Source organism: Gopherus flavomarginatus, chromosome 1 (genome assembly GCF_025201925.1).
Source record: "Gopherus flavomarginatus isolate rGopFla2 chromosome 1, rGopFla2.mat.asm, whole genome shotgun sequence".
NCBI lineage: Eukaryota > Metazoa > Chordata > Testudines > Testudinidae > Gopherus > Gopherus flavomarginatus.
In genome coordinates this window covers 92,156,969-92,177,527 of record NC_066617.1, presented here as the reverse complement: position 1 = coordinate 92,177,527, position 20,559 = coordinate 92,156,969, and the positions used below count along the sequence as shown (strand labels likewise).

The following is a 20,559-nucleotide window of genomic DNA, read 5'->3' as shown; positions in this document are numbered from 1 at the left end:
GAACAGGAACAAGATCTGGTCGGTGTTGCATTTAACTATAGTGTTTTCTTCGGCTATGCTGAAATAACTATTTCGTCTTTAAAATCTTATCTTCCAGTAAACTTTGCAAGTTCTCCCTGCAAGTTATTAAAACACAGTTATTTAAAAAAAAATAAAAAAAATCTCTATGCAATTATTAAAGGATCACATCCTTACCCTTTTAAAGGGTAAGTAATCAATAGCTCAAATTCATACATAGACCGCTACTTTCATACAGGATTCTGTAAAGGCTATCCAAGTAGGTGCAATAGTGTACTGTGCTGACAGTTTGCCTAATGGTAAAAAGAACTACAAAAATCCTTTACTGAAACGAACACAATTGACCCACTACATACCATGGTGGGTCTGGGTGAGGAAAAAGGTTTGTTTTGTTTTGAGAAGAGTTCAAATCTGATATGGAAAAACTGAAATCTTTTATCTTCTGAATGAAAATGACCCTGCTGCACTCCTCTGCCTTCTCTAAAAACAAAACAGTAAATTCCTTTCTCAGATATCTGCTTTACAAGACTAGCCCAAGTTACCTTCTGTGACTGTATCTAGATCTCAGGACAATGGCATGTAAGTGACAACCTCTTTTCTCTTTATAGTCTAAAAGCTTTTCGATTTTAATTTAAATATAAATAGAAGCTTTTTTTAATTCTGTCTGTTTCCAAATCAGATTTGGAATAGGAATTTAATTTTCTGGGTTCAGAAAGTTGTGGCTATTTTCTCTTACAAGCAGATGATGCCAAATATCATAAATATAGTTTGATGTGTACCTCATCATTGATCTGTGCTGGAAGAATTTTAACGCTCTTACTTGTATGCAGTAGGTGCGGATGCTTGTAAGTCATGATGCAGTCAAGGGCTACTTTTTGCACATTCTGGTCTTGATGGGGACAACAGCTGAAGGTAACATTTTACAAGAAAAGAAAATAGGAGAAAGCCCAAATAATACATACACTTCTCCTTATACCACTATATCAAGATGATTTGCTCAAGAGAGAATTCAGCCCCTTAAATGGGGGAAGGGGAAGTAACTATCTAACTAAAGGGATCCACAATATAAAGAGAATTTCATTTAGAACAGTCATTTAAAAGACACCAAGCAGCAAATATTTCCTACCACTATTCATCCAAGAGAGATAATTACAGAAACACAATAGTTACTTATCCTAAAAAGAAAAACAAAAATCCAGGACATCATTGATGTAAATGATGGCATAAGCTGCTGGAACTAGAGGTGCTGGGCTGCTACCGCACCCTCGGACTTGAAGCGGTTTCCACCAGATCCAGGGTTTACAGTTTGGTTCAATGGCTCTCAGCATCCCCACTACACAAATTGTCCAATGCCCATTTGATGGGTACAGCAATTAAACAACGCAATCATCAACTTGTGTTTTAAACATGTTATTTTTACAGAGTGTCTTTTGTAAGATCACTTTGTGACCAGCATTGTATTTGTGTCACACTAAGTAAAATAATAGATCAGCCAAACCATTCCACAATGTTTGCGCCACATACATCCAGTTACGAAAACGCCATAGAACATTAGATTTGTTCAAAGAGAAATACAAGGGGAATAATAAGAACCCCATCAACAATAGCATTAAGGGGTGAATGCCCCAGCGGCCATGCGAAGAGGAATACGGAACATTACCAAAAACCTCACCTTTCCCCCACCTAGTTCTTTCAGTTTCATGGTAAACAGCACTGTGATCTGTTGTAAACACCCCAGCATTCTGAAGGCATAGTACAATCCAGCAGTTGTGCTACAGCATGGAGCTAACAAATAGCAGACCAGATAAATGCCTGTTTTGCCATACTGGGTTGTTCTGCACTCTTTAAAATGTTGGTTAAATAAAATGTTTTTAAAATATACCAAATCTGGTCAATATTTTCCTAAAAAAAATCACAGACAAGCAATCGAACCCACAGAGAGCAGCTCTTCTCCTAAGCAAAGTGCAGAGGTTTACAGGAGTACAATGAATGCTGAAGCATTCCATTAGAGCAGAAGCTGGTGATCTGAGACAGGCTGAACACTGGGGAGCTAACGCAGTAATACAGAATGGATGGTTAGCTAGTATATGCGAAAGGATGCGTGAATGATCTTGAAAGATCCAAGTTAAGTTCATGTCTCATGGATGATCATTCAACACGTGTGTTAGAAACAAGATTTTGGTGATTCCTTTTGCAGAACACTTTTACAGGGACTTATTTCCACAAAATTCAAGTTGATAAACTCAGTCCGGTTTCCGGAAGGAACACCCTTTAAATAGCATATGCTGGATTTATAATTTCCCTTAAAAATTACTTTTTCTCTTTTTCCCCATTTATGTTTAGAAGGGGACTTTTAGGGAGAGACAAGCCACACATGCTCCCTCTCTTTTCTCTCTCTTCACACGTCCGGCTACCGTTTGAGGCCTGTTTACATTCAGTTTTCAGCCTTTGCAGCCTGCTGTTATGGGTAAACCCCTATGCAGACCCTAGGGAAGGACTGACACCATCAACAACCAATAGTGAAGACACAGAAAAATAAAGAGAAAGGCATTTTTTCTCTCCAATCTCTCTCAGCTATCTGGTATAGTTTCTCAGGGCATGTGTACACTACCGGCACTACCGCGGCACAGCTGTGCCACTGTAGCACCCACTGACGATGGGAGAGATTTTCCTGTTAATGCAGTAATCCACCTCCCCTAGAGGCAGTGAGGCTGGCTTAACTACAGCACTCGAAGAGTGTGAATGTCTCACACCCCTGAGCGAAATTGCTAGGTCTAATCTGAAATTTAGGTGTAGATGAGGGCTTAGACTGATGGTCACGGCTAGATGGAAAGGGATCCCGAAACTTCCTTGTACCATGGGGCTACGATACAGAAAAGGTCAGAACTGCTGAGTTATGGTAATGTTAGGAGTCACTTCTAACACAGTTGCAAAATTTTCAGATGGTGCTATTCATGTGATGGTCCCTTTAAGACACAACTGCTGTACACTGCACTGCAACAGTCATTCTTTTACAAAGAAGGACCCTTTGGCTTGGTGTTCAGGTAAGACAGGAATACATTTGTTTATAAGCAAAACAAAATGTTATAGTATTATTACCCTGATTGTACAACTCATTTAACTTTGATTCCAGATACAGTGCACTGTGGATTTGAAAACTTGGAGAAAACTTGCAAATGGGCTATTAGCTGCCTGAAACAAAAACAAACACGCTTTTACAATGAAACAGATACACCATCCTGTGTTATTACCAACAGACAGGATGAAAGGCCACCAAGATTCTGAGTTTCTGCACGTCAGTATGTAGGGCTACATTTACAAACCGGCTCAAATGGCAGTGGGAAGGATTTGATTGTATACCACTGCGAAGAGTGGTAGGGATAAACGGACCTGTGGATGAGACTGTATCACCAAGAACAGCCCACATCTCCACTTGCTAGGTAAGGGAGAAGTTGGTGGAAAAGGGAAATTCAACCCATGCCAAAAATGATCAGGACTGGTCAAAAAGATACACGTGCAGGACAGCAAGAGTCTACACTGATTCAACAGCTCCCTGCAGAGGTTCACACCAAAAAACTTCTACTGAATCTGCCACGTGATTCGAATTTCCTCCACCCTGTCTAACCCCAGCAAAGGGAGGTGCTGAGACCATTACATACCCTCCACAGCCAGTACTGTACTATGGTCTCTGCTGAATGATGACTAATGATGCAGTTGTGCACAATACGTGTTACCAGGCACACACTAGTCTCTCACATCACGCCGAGCTCTTATTTTTTCATCATTTTCAAGGAGGAGTTTGTAATATACGTTTTGTGAGAGCCTAAACTACAGGGGTGCAAATCTGACAGTATAACGAGGAGTCCAGGGTCAAGAGGAAAAGCGTTCACTAAAGAATTCATTAACAACTAGCCAGTAAACCTTCTACACCTTGGTTATTACTACCAGCATTTAAAAGTTTCCATCTAGGAAACAAGCACATTTTGAAGAAGAAATTCAAATCTGGTGACAATCTGATTTTTTGTAATTGTTACTAATTCACAGATCTGAACCACTCAGCTCAGGGAACAGAACAAAATAATAGAACTTATAAAACACCTACAACTAAACCAGAATATAGACTAGAATTCATTGCATCTTAATGTGCAAGAAGACATTTTTAAAGTTCTTTGTTGCTACAAATGTCACTCTCAAACAGGCAAAAATAGTTCATTTGAATCACCTAAAATGTGAATTTGACAGCAGGGTAAAAAGGCCATAATCAAGAAGTTTCAAAACTGTGTTTTAAGACACAAGCCATAGACAATTTACTCACAAAATAACTTGATACAGTTGAACAATGGCATCACAATAGCATATATTTATAGTAAGAAAGACCAAAAAACCTGTCCAGAACAAGGACATCAGGGCCAAGATTTTCAAAAATGGGTGTCTAAAGCTAGACTCTGAAATCCGTAACTGGGTGTCTACCATGATTTGCAATGCCCATCAGCTCCCATTGACTTTAAAAGAAAAGTAGACACACACAGAGGCAACAGTTATTTCCCCCGCAAACACTAACTTTGGAATCCTGCTAGGGTTGCCAACTCCCACAGGTTTGTCCCGAGTCTCCAGGAATTAAAGATTAGTGATGAAACCTCCAGGAATATATCCAACCAAAATTGGGATTCCTAGACCCTGCACCATTTTTGCTTCAAATTATGCAAAGCTATGGCCTATTACCCATCTTATGGTAGTGCCCCTCCCACTAGTGCTAGGTGTTGCATGGGGACAGGATCCCATCCTCCAAAGAGCTTATGAAAGACTGAAAGAGATGAAGGAAGGGGAAAGGGATGCACATAAGCCCAGTGATCATAACCAAGTGAGTCACCCCATTCCTACGAAACCCTTTAAAACACCAAATGATTAACATTTGCATTTCACTTGCTCCCTGCCCAATCAAACAAAGCAAAACTCACTTTGCTGCAGCTCTTCTTGTTTTCTTTTTTCGCTGCTCTTCAACCACTGGTTCTGCCATTCCCTCCTCTTCCTCTTTTTCCACCTCCTGGGTAGCATGGTGCATCTCTTCGGTGGGTTTTTCTTCCTCTTCTACTGCACCTCTGTTTTTCTTTCTAAGATTCTGGGTTGGAGCCACGAGAGAATCTGCTTGGTAATACTCATTGCTATATTAAAAATAAATCAAAATCAATCAATAGAACAGTATCTGCTGGGGTGAGGTTTAGTTGAAGCTGTTCACAACTGGAAGTTCCAATTATCCACAGAGTTGTGCATCATGACAGTGTACAGTTCAAGATCCCCAAAAGGGGTTAATTTCAGCATGCAAATGGGCATTTCTTCTATTGTGAATGGCAGAGATATTAAAGGAAGTGAGCAAATGTAAAGGGAAAAGACAACAAAAGGAAAAAAGTAAAGGACTAAGATCAGAAAAATGTGGTGAAGAAAAAGAAGAGAACGTGAATCTAAGTAGAATGGGAGAATTTTTTTTAAAAGTTGGCAGGGATGTGTGAAAATGTGAGTTAGGAAGTGTGGGAATCGATGATGTATTACATAGTGGAAGCCCTCTCACCTGAAAACCATTAAACGCAGACAAAGCACTGTAGGAAATACACTGTAAAGAAGAGTCAAGAGCTGGCAGGGGAAATGGAGCGAGGGCCTAATTCACAGCCTGCTGGAGTGAACAGAAAGACTCCCACTGATTTTAGTGGGCACTGAATCAGGCCCTAGATACACTAAAGGTATTTTCCTATCTCTGTCTGAATAAAATTACATGCTTTCATTTTACAAACAAGGGAGACAAGGAGGAGCCTCATCTTCAAGTCTATTTCCAAAACACTTCACTTCCATCGAAGCTACACCCTCCCTAGCAGTAGCGAGGCTGTGTCACCAGAACTCATTATTACACTGGGGTTCAACACAGCCGCCAATTGACAGCTTACATTTCAGGTTGCTTTTATTTTTTCCACTCTCTGTAACATGAGCCTTGTTTAACAGAAAGGAAGGATCAACGTCAATACAAAATCATATCACTCTATAGATTCAGAGGACTCAGAAAACAAAATCCATTAAAAAAAACAAATCACTCATCAGTTGTCTTATAGGGACCCTAGGAACTCTGCCTTCATTTATGACATTTCCAAGCAACATGTGTCATCACTGAACATGATACTTACCTAATGAATCTAAAGAGAAGTGGGGAAAGCTCCCTTGACCTGGGCTCCACTCTGTCTGGAAACTTGGCCAACGCCTTCCAAAGCAGAAACCGGAAGTTTGAGTAATCTGTTCGCTCACTACAATCCGTTCTAAACCTCAGCTGCTCGAGATACAGGATTCCCACGTCTCCTTCTCGGATCTTCTCACTCTCTGTATCCGCAGTGCCTGCCTGCTCTTCACTCAGCTCGTTTTGCAGTTCCCTCTCTATATAGGAAACAAACCACGGTCCTCATTACTGCAAGAAAACTTCAAAGAGTTATTCAGTAATTGCTGGCGGTGGGATAAATAACAGCAACTGTTTACATTAATGTTTGCCATCTATCTAGCAAATTCTGCTTAATATTGATCTGACTGCAACACAGGTTAGAAGGTACCCTGGGGTGTCAGAACTTCAGCAAGGAGCTTAACTTTAAGCACACATAGCCCCAATAAATGGCTGTCCTTGTGACATTCAGTGAATCCAGTATTCACATTCAAGAGCAGGGTCAAGGAAAAGAGATACATTTGGCAGAAATTCTACTGATTCCATGTTGAACAGGGGGGCGAAGAAGATTCTCGACATTACTGAAAATCCTCACAGACTTCTACTGTCCCTCATCATCATGGGGAGAGCCAGTCTAGGCACAAAGAAAGTACTGCCTGGTGCCTCACATGCTAGGAGGACTCTACAACCCATGGATTGCCCCTATCTACCTCGTCACAAATAGAAATAACAATAAATAAGAATAAATAAATAATAATATTATATGGAGCTATACCTATCTCCTAGAACCGGAAGGGACCCTCAAAGGTCATTAGCAGGACCAAGTACTGATTTTGCCCCAGATCCCTAAGTGGCCCTCTCAAGGGCTGAACTCACAACTCTGGATTTAGCAGGCCAATGTTCAAACCACGGGGAGGCAACAATTCTGACAGATCTCCACTCTCTCCCTCGGGAAATAAGGCCAGAAGGGGAGGAGGAAAACTTATGTCCTGATTTTTCCCCTTTTGCCAGTATGGCGCACACCAGAGCATAAAGCCAGAGCCCTGTTCATGAACCATCTGGACCATAGCTAAGTTAGTGTCTAAACATCTACAAAACATGAATTACCAGCATAGACAGCCGCTTTCTCCAAGTGCTCGTAATAGACTTTCCAGAACTGTTTATTCTCCATTTCGTTTGCATGAGATCTAACAATAAACAAGACAGTAATTAAGTAAAAAGATACATGGTGATATTAGCTGGCTATACTGCTAGTATGTTCAAAGACTTGGTGTCCAGCCCCACTCAGCATGTAGGCAAGACATTTTCTGTGTGCAGCTATAATATTTCTTTGCCTTCATCTGAAGATCCCAGAATAGCCTGGTTATAGCTTGTGAATACAAAGGGACCCTTTGGTACGGATGTTTTCAAGTCTTTCAATATTGCCTATGCAATCACATAGCACTTAAAACCAACACAAAGAGTCAGCGAGGATTCACCGACTGAAGATGTAGTTTAACATTTTCATGATTTCACTTCTCTGATGGGGAAAATGACACATTCTATCACAGAATGTACAGAGAAAAAACTAAGTGGTCACAAGCCAGGCAATGCACTCTGAAAGCTGACATTCCAAATTTAGGGTTCAATCCAGTGACCATTCAAATCAACGGAAGCTCTTCCATTGACTTCAGTAGGTTTTGCACCAGGCCCTTAGTGAGGGGAGGAAGAAGAGACGGACTGATTCATTATTTATATAACACCTATCATATGATGGTCATAATAGTGAGAGATCAGCAGTTGGCTATCTTGGATTCGAGTCTGTTACCTTCATGTCCCAACCTTAGATGTAATTTAACAATACTTTTGCCTATGAGTTGTCTTTAATATTTGTGCATCACAAAAACAAGCTAAAAAGTAACAGTCTACAAAGAGCAAGATCTACCTGACAGATCAGAGGCATTTCTGTGGTAACTCATGTAAATGTACATCATGCTTGTGCATATTTACATTTATTTTTAGGGATGCGACACATTTTTATTTAGCTTTTTTAAAAGCCCAGGGGCAGTTGCAACAACACAACTGAGGCTCTCACCATGCACTAGCACATACTTACGCTATGAGCTCAATAATAGGATCCCAGAGAAGGCAGAAGTTAATATAGAGCATTCCCAGTAAATACCGAAGAGGCACCTACAGTGACACACAAGAAAACTGTTTTAAAAAGCTAACAATGATATTCAAAGCAAGTATAAAAACAGCTTCACTGATTGATAAACTGCAAGAAAAAGCAATAAAGTCAAGTTAAAATCTCTCAGAATCAACACCCATAATTAAGACATTTCGATTATTATTTGTACTTTGGTAGTGCCAATGCCACATCGTGCTAGGCTCTATACAAACATAGAAACAAGGAGAGTATTCCCTGCCCTGAAGAGCTTATGTTGCATTAGACCCAGGGCCCCATCAGGATTCAGCTCCTCACTGAGCTACATGACATATAGACCACACACAATCCCTGCCCCAAGGAGTTTACAACTCAAGAAGGCACATTATAAAAGCCCTTAAGTATCAGTAGTAATAAGTTAATATTTAGCTAGTACAGGAAAAATCCCGATCGAAGCAGCCTTGACAGTGTGAAGCCCACAGCAGCTCAGCAGCATGGTCAGATTCAGCAGTTATAGAGGGATGTCCCTGCAATCTATAAGGCCTCAATCCTGCAATGAGCTCCAAGAAGGCAGACCCCTGAGCCCATGCAGAGCTCCACTGAGGTCCAACGACAGAGTTTGTTGCCAGGTCAGGGGGTAAATTGCTAACAGCTCACCCCAGCCCTTCACATCACTTCCACCTGCTTTCCTCTCACTACTCTTTACAGGAGTGTTTAGAACGTTTATCGAAATACCATCACTTTTTTTCGGTTTCTGCCCCTGCTAGATATTGAGGCAAATATAGTTTGGTCAGTTCAGGATAAAAACACCCAACAACAAGACACGTTGATCACCAACTGGAGCCAATGGTATTTCCCAACTTAGTGCAAACGGGCACATTTAAATGCATTTTGGCACCTTACACTTTCCTCTGAAGCATCGAGCACTGGCCATTGGCAGAGAAAGGATACCGGGCTAGAGAGACCACTGCTCAGGTGGGACGTTCAAAAGCACTCAAGTTGTTGTCTTCTTTTGTGCGGCTTAAAAACAGCAATGTCAGATGTCCAAGCCTAGACTGGCAATTCAATTGATTGCTTCCAGTGATGTGGAGTGGTTAGCAGAGATACCATTGGAATATGGTGGTTTTGGGCACAGTTCTATAGTTTGACGTCTGTTTTTGGCAGCCAGAAACAGGACTGTGTCTGAGGGCTTGTCTACACTTACAGCGCTGCAGATCGTAATGAATATGCTACCTATGCCGATGGGAGAGCTTCTCCAACTCGCAAGAGGTGGTAGCTATGGTGACAGGAGGGTTTCTCCCATCAACACAGCACTGTCTACACTGGGGGTCATGTCAGTATAACTATATCACTCAGGGGTGTGGATTTTCCACAGCAGAGCGATGTAGTTATACTGACAGAAGTTTGTATGTCCCCATCTATGGAGAAGGCAGGTGCGTAATACCATGCAATGTGCGGATGTGATTTAAAGTGAACCATATTTTCCATGGGAGCGAAAACCCGCATAGTTCTTTGGTTGGGTGCTTGATGAGGTGTTTGTTAGAGATGCTGATGTCTTTCCACCTTGCTCACCATTAATCTTCAGGGGAAAGCCCCATGTCTTTGAGCTCTGGTGCTGCAAACTAAAGGGAGTCAGGAGCAGCAAAGTCTCAGTGACTACTGAGGAAAGTTGAGCTCCTAACTCACTCATGATTAGTTTCTTTCCAGCCTGCATTTACTGAAGCCTTCACAAGTCACTGAAAAAATTTCTGATGAAGTAAAATGCAAAATTCTCTTGCCTTATAAAAAGGAAACAATCCATTGTACCTTTCAGCAGTAACTTCTCACCTCATGTAAAGGTCCATCTGGTACTGCAGACTGCACCATATCATGCCTCAGTTTTCTTAAATGAATAAGTTTTTCTCTATAATCATTCACAGTGGCTGGCACAAGTTCAGCTTGAAGTAATATGGCAAACACGGATTGAAGCTCTCCTGTTCCATCATCCTGAACAAACCAGTGAAATGCCTTTTGTTAGAAGATTCCTCTAGACAATTGTTTTGTCATAATTCACTATTTAAAGGCAGAGCCTCAGCTGCTGTAAACTGTCACAGCTCCACTGAACCTGATGGAGCTACAGAGATTTCCACCGGTTAAGGATCGGGCCCATAAAGTTACAGTCTGAAAAGCCAAACGAGCATACAGGGAGCCCACTTTAGCTAAAGAACAGAGACTAGCATGTGTAACTGGCAAATAAAGTCAGTGTCAAGAAAACTGCTTATATTAAAAACAACACCCCCATGGTTTTGAAATGTTAAAGCAGCAATTGTAATACTACCTTGGTTGATGTAGGAAGCTGAGACTCAAAATGACTTAAAATCCTTACTGTCAAGAGTCGGACCTATTAAAAGTGAAAGCATGTTTTAGAGACATACTGCAAACGGTGAAAGGCCATTGAAAATGGCACAATTTTAAAGACATGAGGGGCATTCATTCTTGCACATAATTGCACATTTCACCTTTAGGCCTTCCTTATACAGCTTATTTCAAATGCTGCTAATTAAGAATTAATTTTTCCATTAAAACACAAATCATCTTGCACATATTGGAATCTGTTAGAAAAGAAGATTACCTTGGAGATGCTGGAGGAAATGTTTGTCTTCAGTTTATCAAACAAATCCATTAAGTTCTCATGGGAAAGAGGATCCTGGCAACCACACAGAGCCAATCTCGTATAATAGAGATCAGCCAGTAGCAAGGCCGATGGGTCTGAAGGAAAGACGCTGAAACAAAATATTTGTTTACTATTGTACAAGGTGAACCACGATTAAAAAAAAATATCATATGGGGGAACCCTCTTCCCCCAAATCAGGATTCTGCTAGCACATTACACACCAGTACGGTCTAACTTACGCAGGGCAAAATGAGACATGTGAAGGTCTTTCATTTCCCCCTCTGCCTGTAACTGGACCTGCAGCTCTGTGGCTGGAAGATTAAGCGTGTGCATGCAGAGACCCTGAATGAGCAGGGACCTGTACAGGGGTGCTGTGAGGATAAAATCCATTAATGATTGTCAAGCACTCAGATACAGTGGTGATGGGGGCCCATATAAGTAGTAATGCTGCAAGTCCTAATTTGTTTTCTCTGGCTGGACTGGAAGAACTATGTTGGGAGATCATACAGATCTCAAACACTTTCTGTAATTGTTCAGTTATTAGGGCCCTACGGAATTCATGGCCATACAGACTTCACGGGGGAGACCAGCATTTCTCAGATTGGGGGTCTTGACCCAAAAGGGAGTTGCGGGGGGGGGGGGGGGGGGGCTTGCACAAGTTATTTTAGGGGGATCACAGTATTGTCACCCTTACTTCTGCACTGCCTTCTAGAGCTGGGCAGCTGGAGAGTGGCGGCTGTTGGCTAGGCGCCCAGCTCTGAAGGCAGCTCCCCATCAGCAGCAGTGTAGAAATAAGGATGGCAATATCTTACCATGCCACCCTTACTTCTGCGCTGCTGCTGGCGACAGCTCTGCCTTCTCCCAGCCAACAGCAGCCGCTCTGCAGCTGCCCAGCTCTGAAGGCAGCGCTGCCGACAGCAACTGCACAAAATTAAGGGTAGCAGTACTGCAACCCCCTCTACAATAACTTTGGGCACCTCCTCGCATCAACTCCTTTTTGGGTCAGGACCCCTACAATTACAACACTGTGAAATTTCAGATTTAAATATCTGAAATCATGAAATTCAATATTTTTAAAACCCTATGACCATAAAATTGATCAAAATGGACTGTGAGTTTGGTAGGCCCCTAGTTATTATATATGTTAATTATTAGTTGAAAAGGGTTAATGGAGTAGTCAGTTTTCATAAGTGTTTATTAAAATGCGGAGATTAAAAGCGAGGTGCTCCCTCTTACTGCAGGAGAGTATAAAATAATGTCTAAAATCAATATCTAATGGAGGAATGGAATCCTCCTAATACTGTAGGAGAATCTTCTAGACCACAACAAGAATTAAAATGTGATATTTATGTTTAGCCGAGACTATTTTCACTTTACTTTTTTTTTTTTTGTAAGTAAAACAAAATCCAAGATTCCTGGCTGCAATCCCATAAGATAAAACCAGCATTGTTGCATTCACACATTCAACAGCAACAAAAGTTAATCAGTAGCTTTCACACAATTCAAAGGAGCAGATTGTTATTATGGAGATAGGGCTATACTGCATATGCCATACAGTACAGTAAGCTGGCAGTGCCAGACAACATCCCTACCTCAGATGGCTAAAAACCTGAAAAAAACATGCTGGTGTAAGACAACAAGAAACAAACAAAGCAAGTGTGTTTGTTTTGCTTAATAGCCTTTAAATAAAGGCAAAGTTATCTCTTCACTACATTAAGTGGAACACCAGAGAGTCAAGAGTTCACTTACGTCACCAAGTTCTTCACACGTTCCACAGGTAACAAATGGAGAATTTCAGAAGATTCTGCTAAACTAAGTAGCGTGCTCACAGCTTGACAGGCCACAAACAAGCTTCCTAGGGGCAGAGGGAATGGGAACAAACTGTAGTTATTCATTCAAATGGAATTCCTGTTTGTAAAGCGCTTTGGGATCCTCAAATGAGAGGTACCACAGAAGTGTACAGGATTATAATGTTATTTCACATGCTATAGAAATACAAATGTCATTTGTGGGCTAACTGCAGCCATCAACATTTATCACCACCCACAATGAAACTTTAGAGTAGAATTCTCCTCTGATCATCATGGCAGATCTCCATCTCGAAACGCTGCTGTCCCTGAGCATGCAGAATGCTCAGTTCGTGTCTATGTGAAGTCTGGGCACACGGGGAGAGCACAGTACTGACATTAAACTCTGCTGTGTGGGTCTCAGAATTTTGCCTAACAAATGGTGCTTGGGAACCCAGAAAGAGCTGTCAAATGCATTACTGAAAGGAAACGGGGGCAGAGGGGGGACACGATAATTGTGCAAGCATCCACATATCCTTGCACCTTGGAAATGCAGGGTGGGGTTTGCAAACCCATCTACATGATTCAGAGGCTCAATTCCCATTAAAAATGTATGGGACCAAGATAACTCTGAAAGTAGTTTCCTTTCTGCGCCCCTTCTTTAGCGTTAGAGACTTTCGCTACCTCTCGCAGGTCCACTCCCATCATAAGCAACACCAAACTGCAGCCAAAATCCTCTCAGCCAAGAACGGGGAAGCGCTGTTCCTGTCAAATGCCACTCCTAGATTGGCCACAGGGTTCACTCCTTTCCTTCTTCCCTTCCAGAAGAGACACTGTCCCTATGCCAGCGACATCATGGGAGACTTACAATGGCACAAAGGACAGTTAAACACCCAACTCTCACTGAAAATGAATGGGAGTTGAGGAATTTAAGTCCTCCTTATGTCTTAGAAAATCTCCCCCATTTTGATTTGCTTTAATTCCCCACCTACCTGGGGATTCTTTCTTACCATTAGTCTGTGTAGAGAATTCCCTACTGAAATAAATGGGAAGCTCTCCATTCAAAAACAAAAACCGATGGCAAAATCAGGTTTTACATATCCCCTTACATTACAATAGATTAAAACAGCTGGATGCCACATAGAAAAAAGAGGTTAGGAAGGATAGAGGCTGTTCCTGACACAGACTAAGCAATATTAGAAAAGAAAAGCGGAATGTGGTATACTACTTTGGACATTTCTATGCAGATTGATAGTAATTATAATGGATTTAATAGCCAATAAGAATCCCTACCTCTCATATAGTCCTTTTCATTCATAGACCTCAAAGCCCTTTACTAAGGGAAGTTTGGATACTTTTGCATACTTCTCTAAGACGCTGAATTTTTTAAGCCCCTCAGTGTTATAATTTTGATGCATATTTCCAATTAAATCATAACATTTCTCTGGACAATGGTTATAAACAGGGCTACCAATTTGTTAATATGTGAAGCTGTACATGTAGGCAAGCGATTTAGTCTTAGAATTACTGTCAAGACCCAGGATGTTGTGAGAAAAATTCCAGACCTGGAGCCAAAGATTGTGAACAATGTAGTCAAAGAACACATGTAAAAATGTATCACTATCTTTTTGCTACAAGCTTGACTTTGATAACCTGGCTTGGTTTAGTTTCCATTTCTTTTACTCTCTCTTCCTTTTCTTCACAATCCCTCTCTCAAATTCTATCTTTCTAAACATCTTGGTCAGTCAGATTTTGAGTCTATACTTTCATGGGCTTCTTGTCCAATTACGTATCCCTGGCATGATGACATTTACTTCACCATTCTATTATTACTATAGATGGCATTTGGTATATTATTTCCTGCATGTTATTTTTTCCATCTTGCCTTTCATGTTCCATTGTGCTGCTTATTAAATCGGGATACAATGCAGTTATTATTCATTGTTATGTCTTGTGTCTCTAGTATAATTGCAGAGTTACATCTTTTTATGTACCAGTAAAAAGTTAATGAACAAGGGATGACTGTAACTGACCTTTGCAGAGCCTTCCTCTGTCAATAGCCAGGAAGAGAGATTCTATAAAACTTGTAACTGGTAGCAGGATTTTTTCTTTGTCTATTGGTCTGTCAAAAATAAAGGTACAAATGTTTATTTCTTTGTTAAAGTCAGACACTCAATAACATTGGGTTCTCTCTCATATTTCTCTTACATTAAATATAGATTTCAAACAAATTGATTATTAGTAAACTATTTTGCTAAGTCAATTTCACAACCTAAATCATATCACCAATGATTACGTTCTAAGCCTTTCTTCAACAAAATGTCATTGCACTGACTGAGCATGCTCTCCTCCTAGGGACTGAAACAACAAAATTCTAAGGGCTCCATTTCATGCCAGCAAATGTGACCTTTGGAACAGGAAAGCAGGAAACCTGCATTTTGTTACCAACTCTGTCACGGAGCTGCTGGGCAACCATGGGCATCATGGCTCTGTGCCTCAGTTTCCCCATCTGTACAATGGGGGTAACGATACTTTCCTTTTCCTTTGCAAAAGCTTTGAATGGAGAGCGATATGTGAAAAACATCAGACATGAGCTAAGTAGCATTACTATTCAGACACAAGACAACAGTAACAGAATGGTTAGCATCCTCACCTAACATGTGGAAGTACAACAAGGGCAGCCCAGGGGTGTGAAAGATCAATAACGTCTTCATTCTCTGGTAAGTGGATTAGAGACAGAATATGATCCAACACTAGCATTTGTTTCCTTTCTCCATTTCTCTTACTCATCTTCTGTCTTGTGTTGGATCTAAAAATAAAATCAAGCTTAATGAGTAACCGAGTTTAACAGCAGTAGTTGAACCTTTCTTCCTATGACATTTAAAATTAAGCTGGTTCCTTTTAAGAAAAGGCTAAGCTTCCCATTTACTTGGATAGTACACTTTTTGATGGGATCTTCACTACTTCCACACAGACATTTCTAACGAGGAAAGCAGAAAATGCTCCATAAAAGGTTACATCTCAGCATTCAGAGGTCAAGCAGAATCTGTTCCTGTACTCTTGTTATTCCATTGATTTTCAAGCACAACTCTACCTCAACATAACACTGTCCTTGGGAGCCAAAAAATCTTACCGCATTATAGGTGAAACCGAGTTATATTGAACTCACTTTGATCCACCGGAATGCGCAGCCCCCCACCCGAGGAGCACTGTTTTACCGCGTTATATCCAAATTCGTGTTGTATTGAGGTAGCGGTGTATAAAAGAATGGTGTCTTTCTTGATACTTCTCTGTGTTTATTAAAGGGATTCCTCCACATTTCCAACACAGCTGTCAGACCTGCAAGTGGTTCTCAAGCAAACTGATCCAGCTCCTGGAAAATAAACCGACTTTCCTGCAAAATAACTGCAGCTACATCTGAATTTGCAGTAGGTTACAAATCAACCTAATGCCCAAGATGAAGTTAGTCATAAGGAAAGTTTTCCTTTTGATACGCAAGGGCCCTACCATTTGACCAGACTGGATGGCAGTATGTAGCTGTGTTATCCCAGATGCAGAGCTAGGACTAAACTGTCTACCTCCTCCCTGCTCCATGGGGAGTATGTGACTGCAGCAGCCTGTTTTCTGGTGCAAATTACTTCCCCTATGTTGCTGACTCAGCTGTACTGGTAAGTGCATTGGTGACGAGGAGGCTGGGGACCTTTGGTTCTTCCCACCAATCTGCACCAGATAAGGAAGTAATGTTGTGACCCAATGGGTGGTGATCTCCTCCTGCCCCTTCTTCGATCATCCCTGACGTGGGTAGCTGCTGCAGGGGAGCGTACTCATAACTGAATCCTTAATAATCACAATGACCAATGGAGAAAGAGTTCACTATTACCACAGAGAAGAATAAATGTGTATGAAATTTCAAGGAAATGAAGCTTGGGGATGTAGAAGGGGAATAATTCCCTCCTCTCTCCACAGGTAAAAATCAGCACTCCCTTGCAGATTTATTATAAGAAATGATGAATTGTACAAAAATAGCTCCTGACTGGGAGAATCCTGCTTATACATGGGTACCATCTAAATGGAAACGTGATTAAAACAAAAATAGACTGTAGGAGCACGTGGAATTCATCCCAGCAGAATATTTATTGTGATTGCTGCTGCTGTTCCTTCCTAATCGTTTTTGGGTATTTATATTGCAGTGCCACCCAGACATCCAAATCGGGATGGGGAACCCATCTGTGCTGAACAAAATGTTTCGGAAGACGTGGTCCCTAAGCCCAAAGAGCTTAAAGTTTAAAAGACTATGTGACATATGAAAGACAAGCTGAGGAGAGAGAGATACAATCAGATACAATTTGATTTGCTTCTTCTTGTTCTTTTGCCCCCGATGTCCATATTCTCAGGAACAAAGAATGCTAGGAAGCAAAAGTATTTCTATGTTGTTTTGAGATGAGACAAAATCCTATACAAGGGACAAATATTCACACCTTCTGTGACCGAAACGCAGCAAGTATTTAAATGCCAAGCTCTGCAGAGATTATTCCAAGTCCTCAAAGAAAGAGTGAACACTAGGTGAAGTGGCAGTTCTGACGCCATCGTCAATCTGCTTAGCAACACTACATTCCAAACCTTTCGAAAGACAGCTCTGAGGTAACAGTGTCTGTGGAGCGTGAGGAGACTTACCCTATTGGTGGTTCTGTAAAAACAAGGGGATATTTTTCAAAAGCCATTGAGCCAACAGTGGGAGGTTCTGCTTTCTCCAGAATGAGTTTAGCCAAAATTGCCATGGCCTCATCCTTAATTAGAACATCTTCTTCAGAGAAGCAGTCCTCAACGTACTCTAGAAAGCACGGAAGAAAATGCTGAAAGGAAAAAGAAAATCAAGATTTTACATGCCTCTCCAATTCTGACCAAGAAAATCAGGGATCCGAGACACTGGTGCCAGGGAAGTCAAGCTCTTTGGAATGAGCTGTTGCAGTACCGAGGTTTCCTCCAGTCATGATGCATCAGATCACCAAGACACGAGGCATCAATGCCAGGGAGACCTTGAGGAGACAATGATTTGACACAAAGACCCTAGCCTATCCCAAGTCCAGGCTCCCGACAGAGCTGAGGATCCCCAAGAACAGCTCCTCACAGCATGCAGAGAACCTGCTTCCCTCAACTCCATGCCTTTACTTAGAGCCCTGGGCCACCATGCTCAGGCCCCACCCACCAGACATCCCCCTGGTTCTCCATTTCAGCCTTCATCACCCCCACACAGAAATTCATCCCCCGTCCCCTACTTCCATACAAATCCCAACCCCACGTCTTCACACTTGTTCCCTCTCCCCACTTTCTTGCCATCAACACAGAGATCTGCTGCCCCCTTCACTGCTTCTGCATCATGGTATCAGAGACCAGACCTCAGCTGAGGAAGCTGGCCAGCAGCTTTTGGAGGAGCTGTGACTCGTTATGGTAGGAACCCTCTTTTATCCTCCCCATTTACTGTCTTAAACCGAGAGCCTCTCTGTACACTCCTTGCAATTTTCCCATCTCTCTCTGGGCTGTGCTATGTTTGTAAAAAGGATCTGGGAAGAGGTGAGAGAGAGAGACCCTGAAATTCCCAGATTACTGATACCTTCACTGAGACACATCCCCTGTTAACCAATCTACCATGAAAAAGACACTAATACCAGAGACAAGATATTGGCGAGCGTGTGTTGGGGGATAGGGATTGAAGGTGTGCAGCCACAATGGGCGTTCAGCCCGTCAGATGCAAAGCTGCAACACAACACTAACTACAGACCACTGACATCTCCTTGACCATGTCTGCCCCTTTAGGAACCCAGCAGGAATCTCCTGAGCTGTGTTATGTGGGAATTCAAATTAGATAACTACAGTGGTCCCTTCCGACTCTTAAAAATCTATGAAATTGTAAAGAAAAGACTTTTTTTGCACTGCCATTTTCATTCCTCTGATATTGACTAACAGCCCCTTTCACTCCCATCAGGTCACACTGAAGACACAGAAGATGGATAGTTCAAATATAGGTCAAATAAAAATGACTCATCGTAAGAAATATTTATATTATGAACTTGACAAGTGTAATGGCATTTCTATGGTCAGCAGTCAAAACAACTCTCCATCAGACTCATTTTCCCCACCCAGAAACACAACTCCTCCATTGCTCATCTGACTACAAAATAAATAAATAAATAAATGAAAATGTCACCTACCTGCTCAAACTGATTCATTGAAAACACTGTTTTGGAGAAATCAAAAAGGAGGCGCCTTTCAAACCCACTTCCAAATGCCTGTCAAATGTGAAGGAAGAGTTAGAAGGTGCATATAAGCAACAAGCGCTTTATTTCTTCGTGAAGGGATTCAAGACACATGAGCTATGTTCCTCAGTGCACACAGTGTTTCTTAGTGCTGAAAGGAGTTATGTATAAAAACCTACCCACCTCCTGACCCTGTAAACACTTACACACATGGGCAACTCCAATGTATATGAGCACCTCCATAGAGTTTAATGGGATTTCTCACATAGATAAGTGAGAGCTAAGCAGAGAATTAATACTACTAAGCCAGAGATCAACACTAAAGACCGGACAGACTTAACTCCTCCAGCCTTATTTCATTATTGTGAAAACATTTTTTGGTTTCATCCTTTGCAAGAAATACAAGAGATGTACCTCTATTGCTTCGTTCAGGTCTGCAAATCTATTTCTCCTACAGCACAATTAGTTTCCCATATTAATTATATCATAAATATGTACAGTAACACATGAAAACTGAAATATCCAAAATAAATACTGCCATCTCACATACACCTCAATCAACAGAACAGATTAAAAATAAGCAAACATTAGCAAAGCAGCTGTGTGTTTGGGTCCAGCGGCAGCAGCCATGGTATTAAAATATATCCGTAACCTGCTTTAGAAAACACTGCCAGGCTTGCCAAAGGGTCTGATAAAAAGGTCCCTGAGGTCAAGAAGCAGCACAGTCTACTGGACAGGTTACTAGATTTGGAGTCAGGGGACCTGGGCTCTAATATCAGCTCTACCACTGTACAACCCTGGGCAAATCACTTTGCTTCCATTTCCTTTCCCACTCCTTGTCTGCTTAGACAGGGACTGTTGCTCAGAGTGTGTTTGTACAGGGCCTGGCATAATGGGACTTCTAGGCACTACTATCATACAAAAACAACAGACTTGGGTTTTGGATCAGCCCCTAAATTCACCATATGCTGAGGCAGGGATTGGCTTGTACTTTGCACAAAAAGGAAGAGAGTAGCCCTGAGTAACACAGTTTCTAGAACATAAGTGCTGTGTGTGGCAATCAACTCATTCAAGAGAGACTGATCTGTGGTTCTTCAGTTGCAAAATGAACTGTATTACCTTCTCAATCACTTCCTTGGTCACAGCATCTGGCAGGAAAATATTCTTAGAAAGCAGCAAAACAGAAATCGTTTTAAGCAGGGTCTTACAGCAAGGCACTGAGAGATCAGGTGTTTTAAATATTTTTGCTAACATCTGAGGAATGAGAGAGAGAGAAAGGCAATGTCACATGCACCACAGAACAATGACTCATCCCAGCCATGCCAGAGGGGACGAGGACCCCTGTGAAAATGCTCTTTCACAGCTGCTCAGGCTGCTGCCTTCTCCAAAGCAGCACAGTTCCTTCAGGAATCACACCCTCATCACATGGTCCCCAGCAGCAACTGTCCGTGACCACTTCTCCTCCTTCCCCGCTCTCAGTGGAGGATTCATTTAGAGAAGGACACCCA

At 41.6% G+C, this 20,559-nt stretch overlaps 1 protein-coding gene and 1 long non-coding RNA gene across 3 annotated transcripts in view; one reads left to right on the top strand and one right to left on the bottom strand.

Moving 5' to 3' along the window:
- The window catches only part of LOC127042744 (uncharacterized), a 439,524-nt gene that overhangs the window by 67,495 nt on the left and 351,470 nt on the right, over positions 1-20,559 (top strand). The gene's annotated exons all lie outside the window — the stretch shown is intronic.
- UTP20 (UTP20 small subunit processome component) overlaps positions 1-20,559 on the bottom strand; it is a 104,612-nt gene that overhangs the window by 73,032 nt on the left and 11,021 nt on the right. For both annotated transcript variants that reach the window (XM_050934046.1, XM_050934056.1), the window contains exons 10-22: positions 20,171-20,305; positions 19,007-19,084; positions 17,472-17,650; positions 15,451-15,606; positions 14,831-14,919; positions 12,760-12,865; positions 10,969-11,119; positions 10,675-10,737; positions 10,185-10,343; positions 8,307-8,383; positions 7,319-7,398; positions 6,189-6,432; positions 4,977-5,180 (exon numbers count right to left, since the gene is read on the bottom strand). In XM_050934046.1, the coding sequence (XP_050790003.1) occupies positions 4,977-5,180; positions 6,189-6,432; positions 7,319-7,398; positions 8,307-8,383; positions 10,185-10,343; positions 10,675-10,737; positions 10,969-11,119; positions 12,760-12,865; positions 14,831-14,919; positions 15,451-15,606; positions 17,472-17,650; positions 19,007-19,084; positions 20,171-20,305 (1,721 nt within the window). The remainder of the gene's footprint in view (positions 1-4,976; positions 5,181-6,188; positions 6,433-7,318; positions 7,399-8,306; positions 8,384-10,184; positions 10,344-10,674; positions 10,738-10,968; positions 11,120-12,759; positions 12,866-14,830; positions 14,920-15,450; positions 15,607-17,471; positions 17,651-19,006; positions 19,085-20,170; positions 20,306-20,559) is intronic.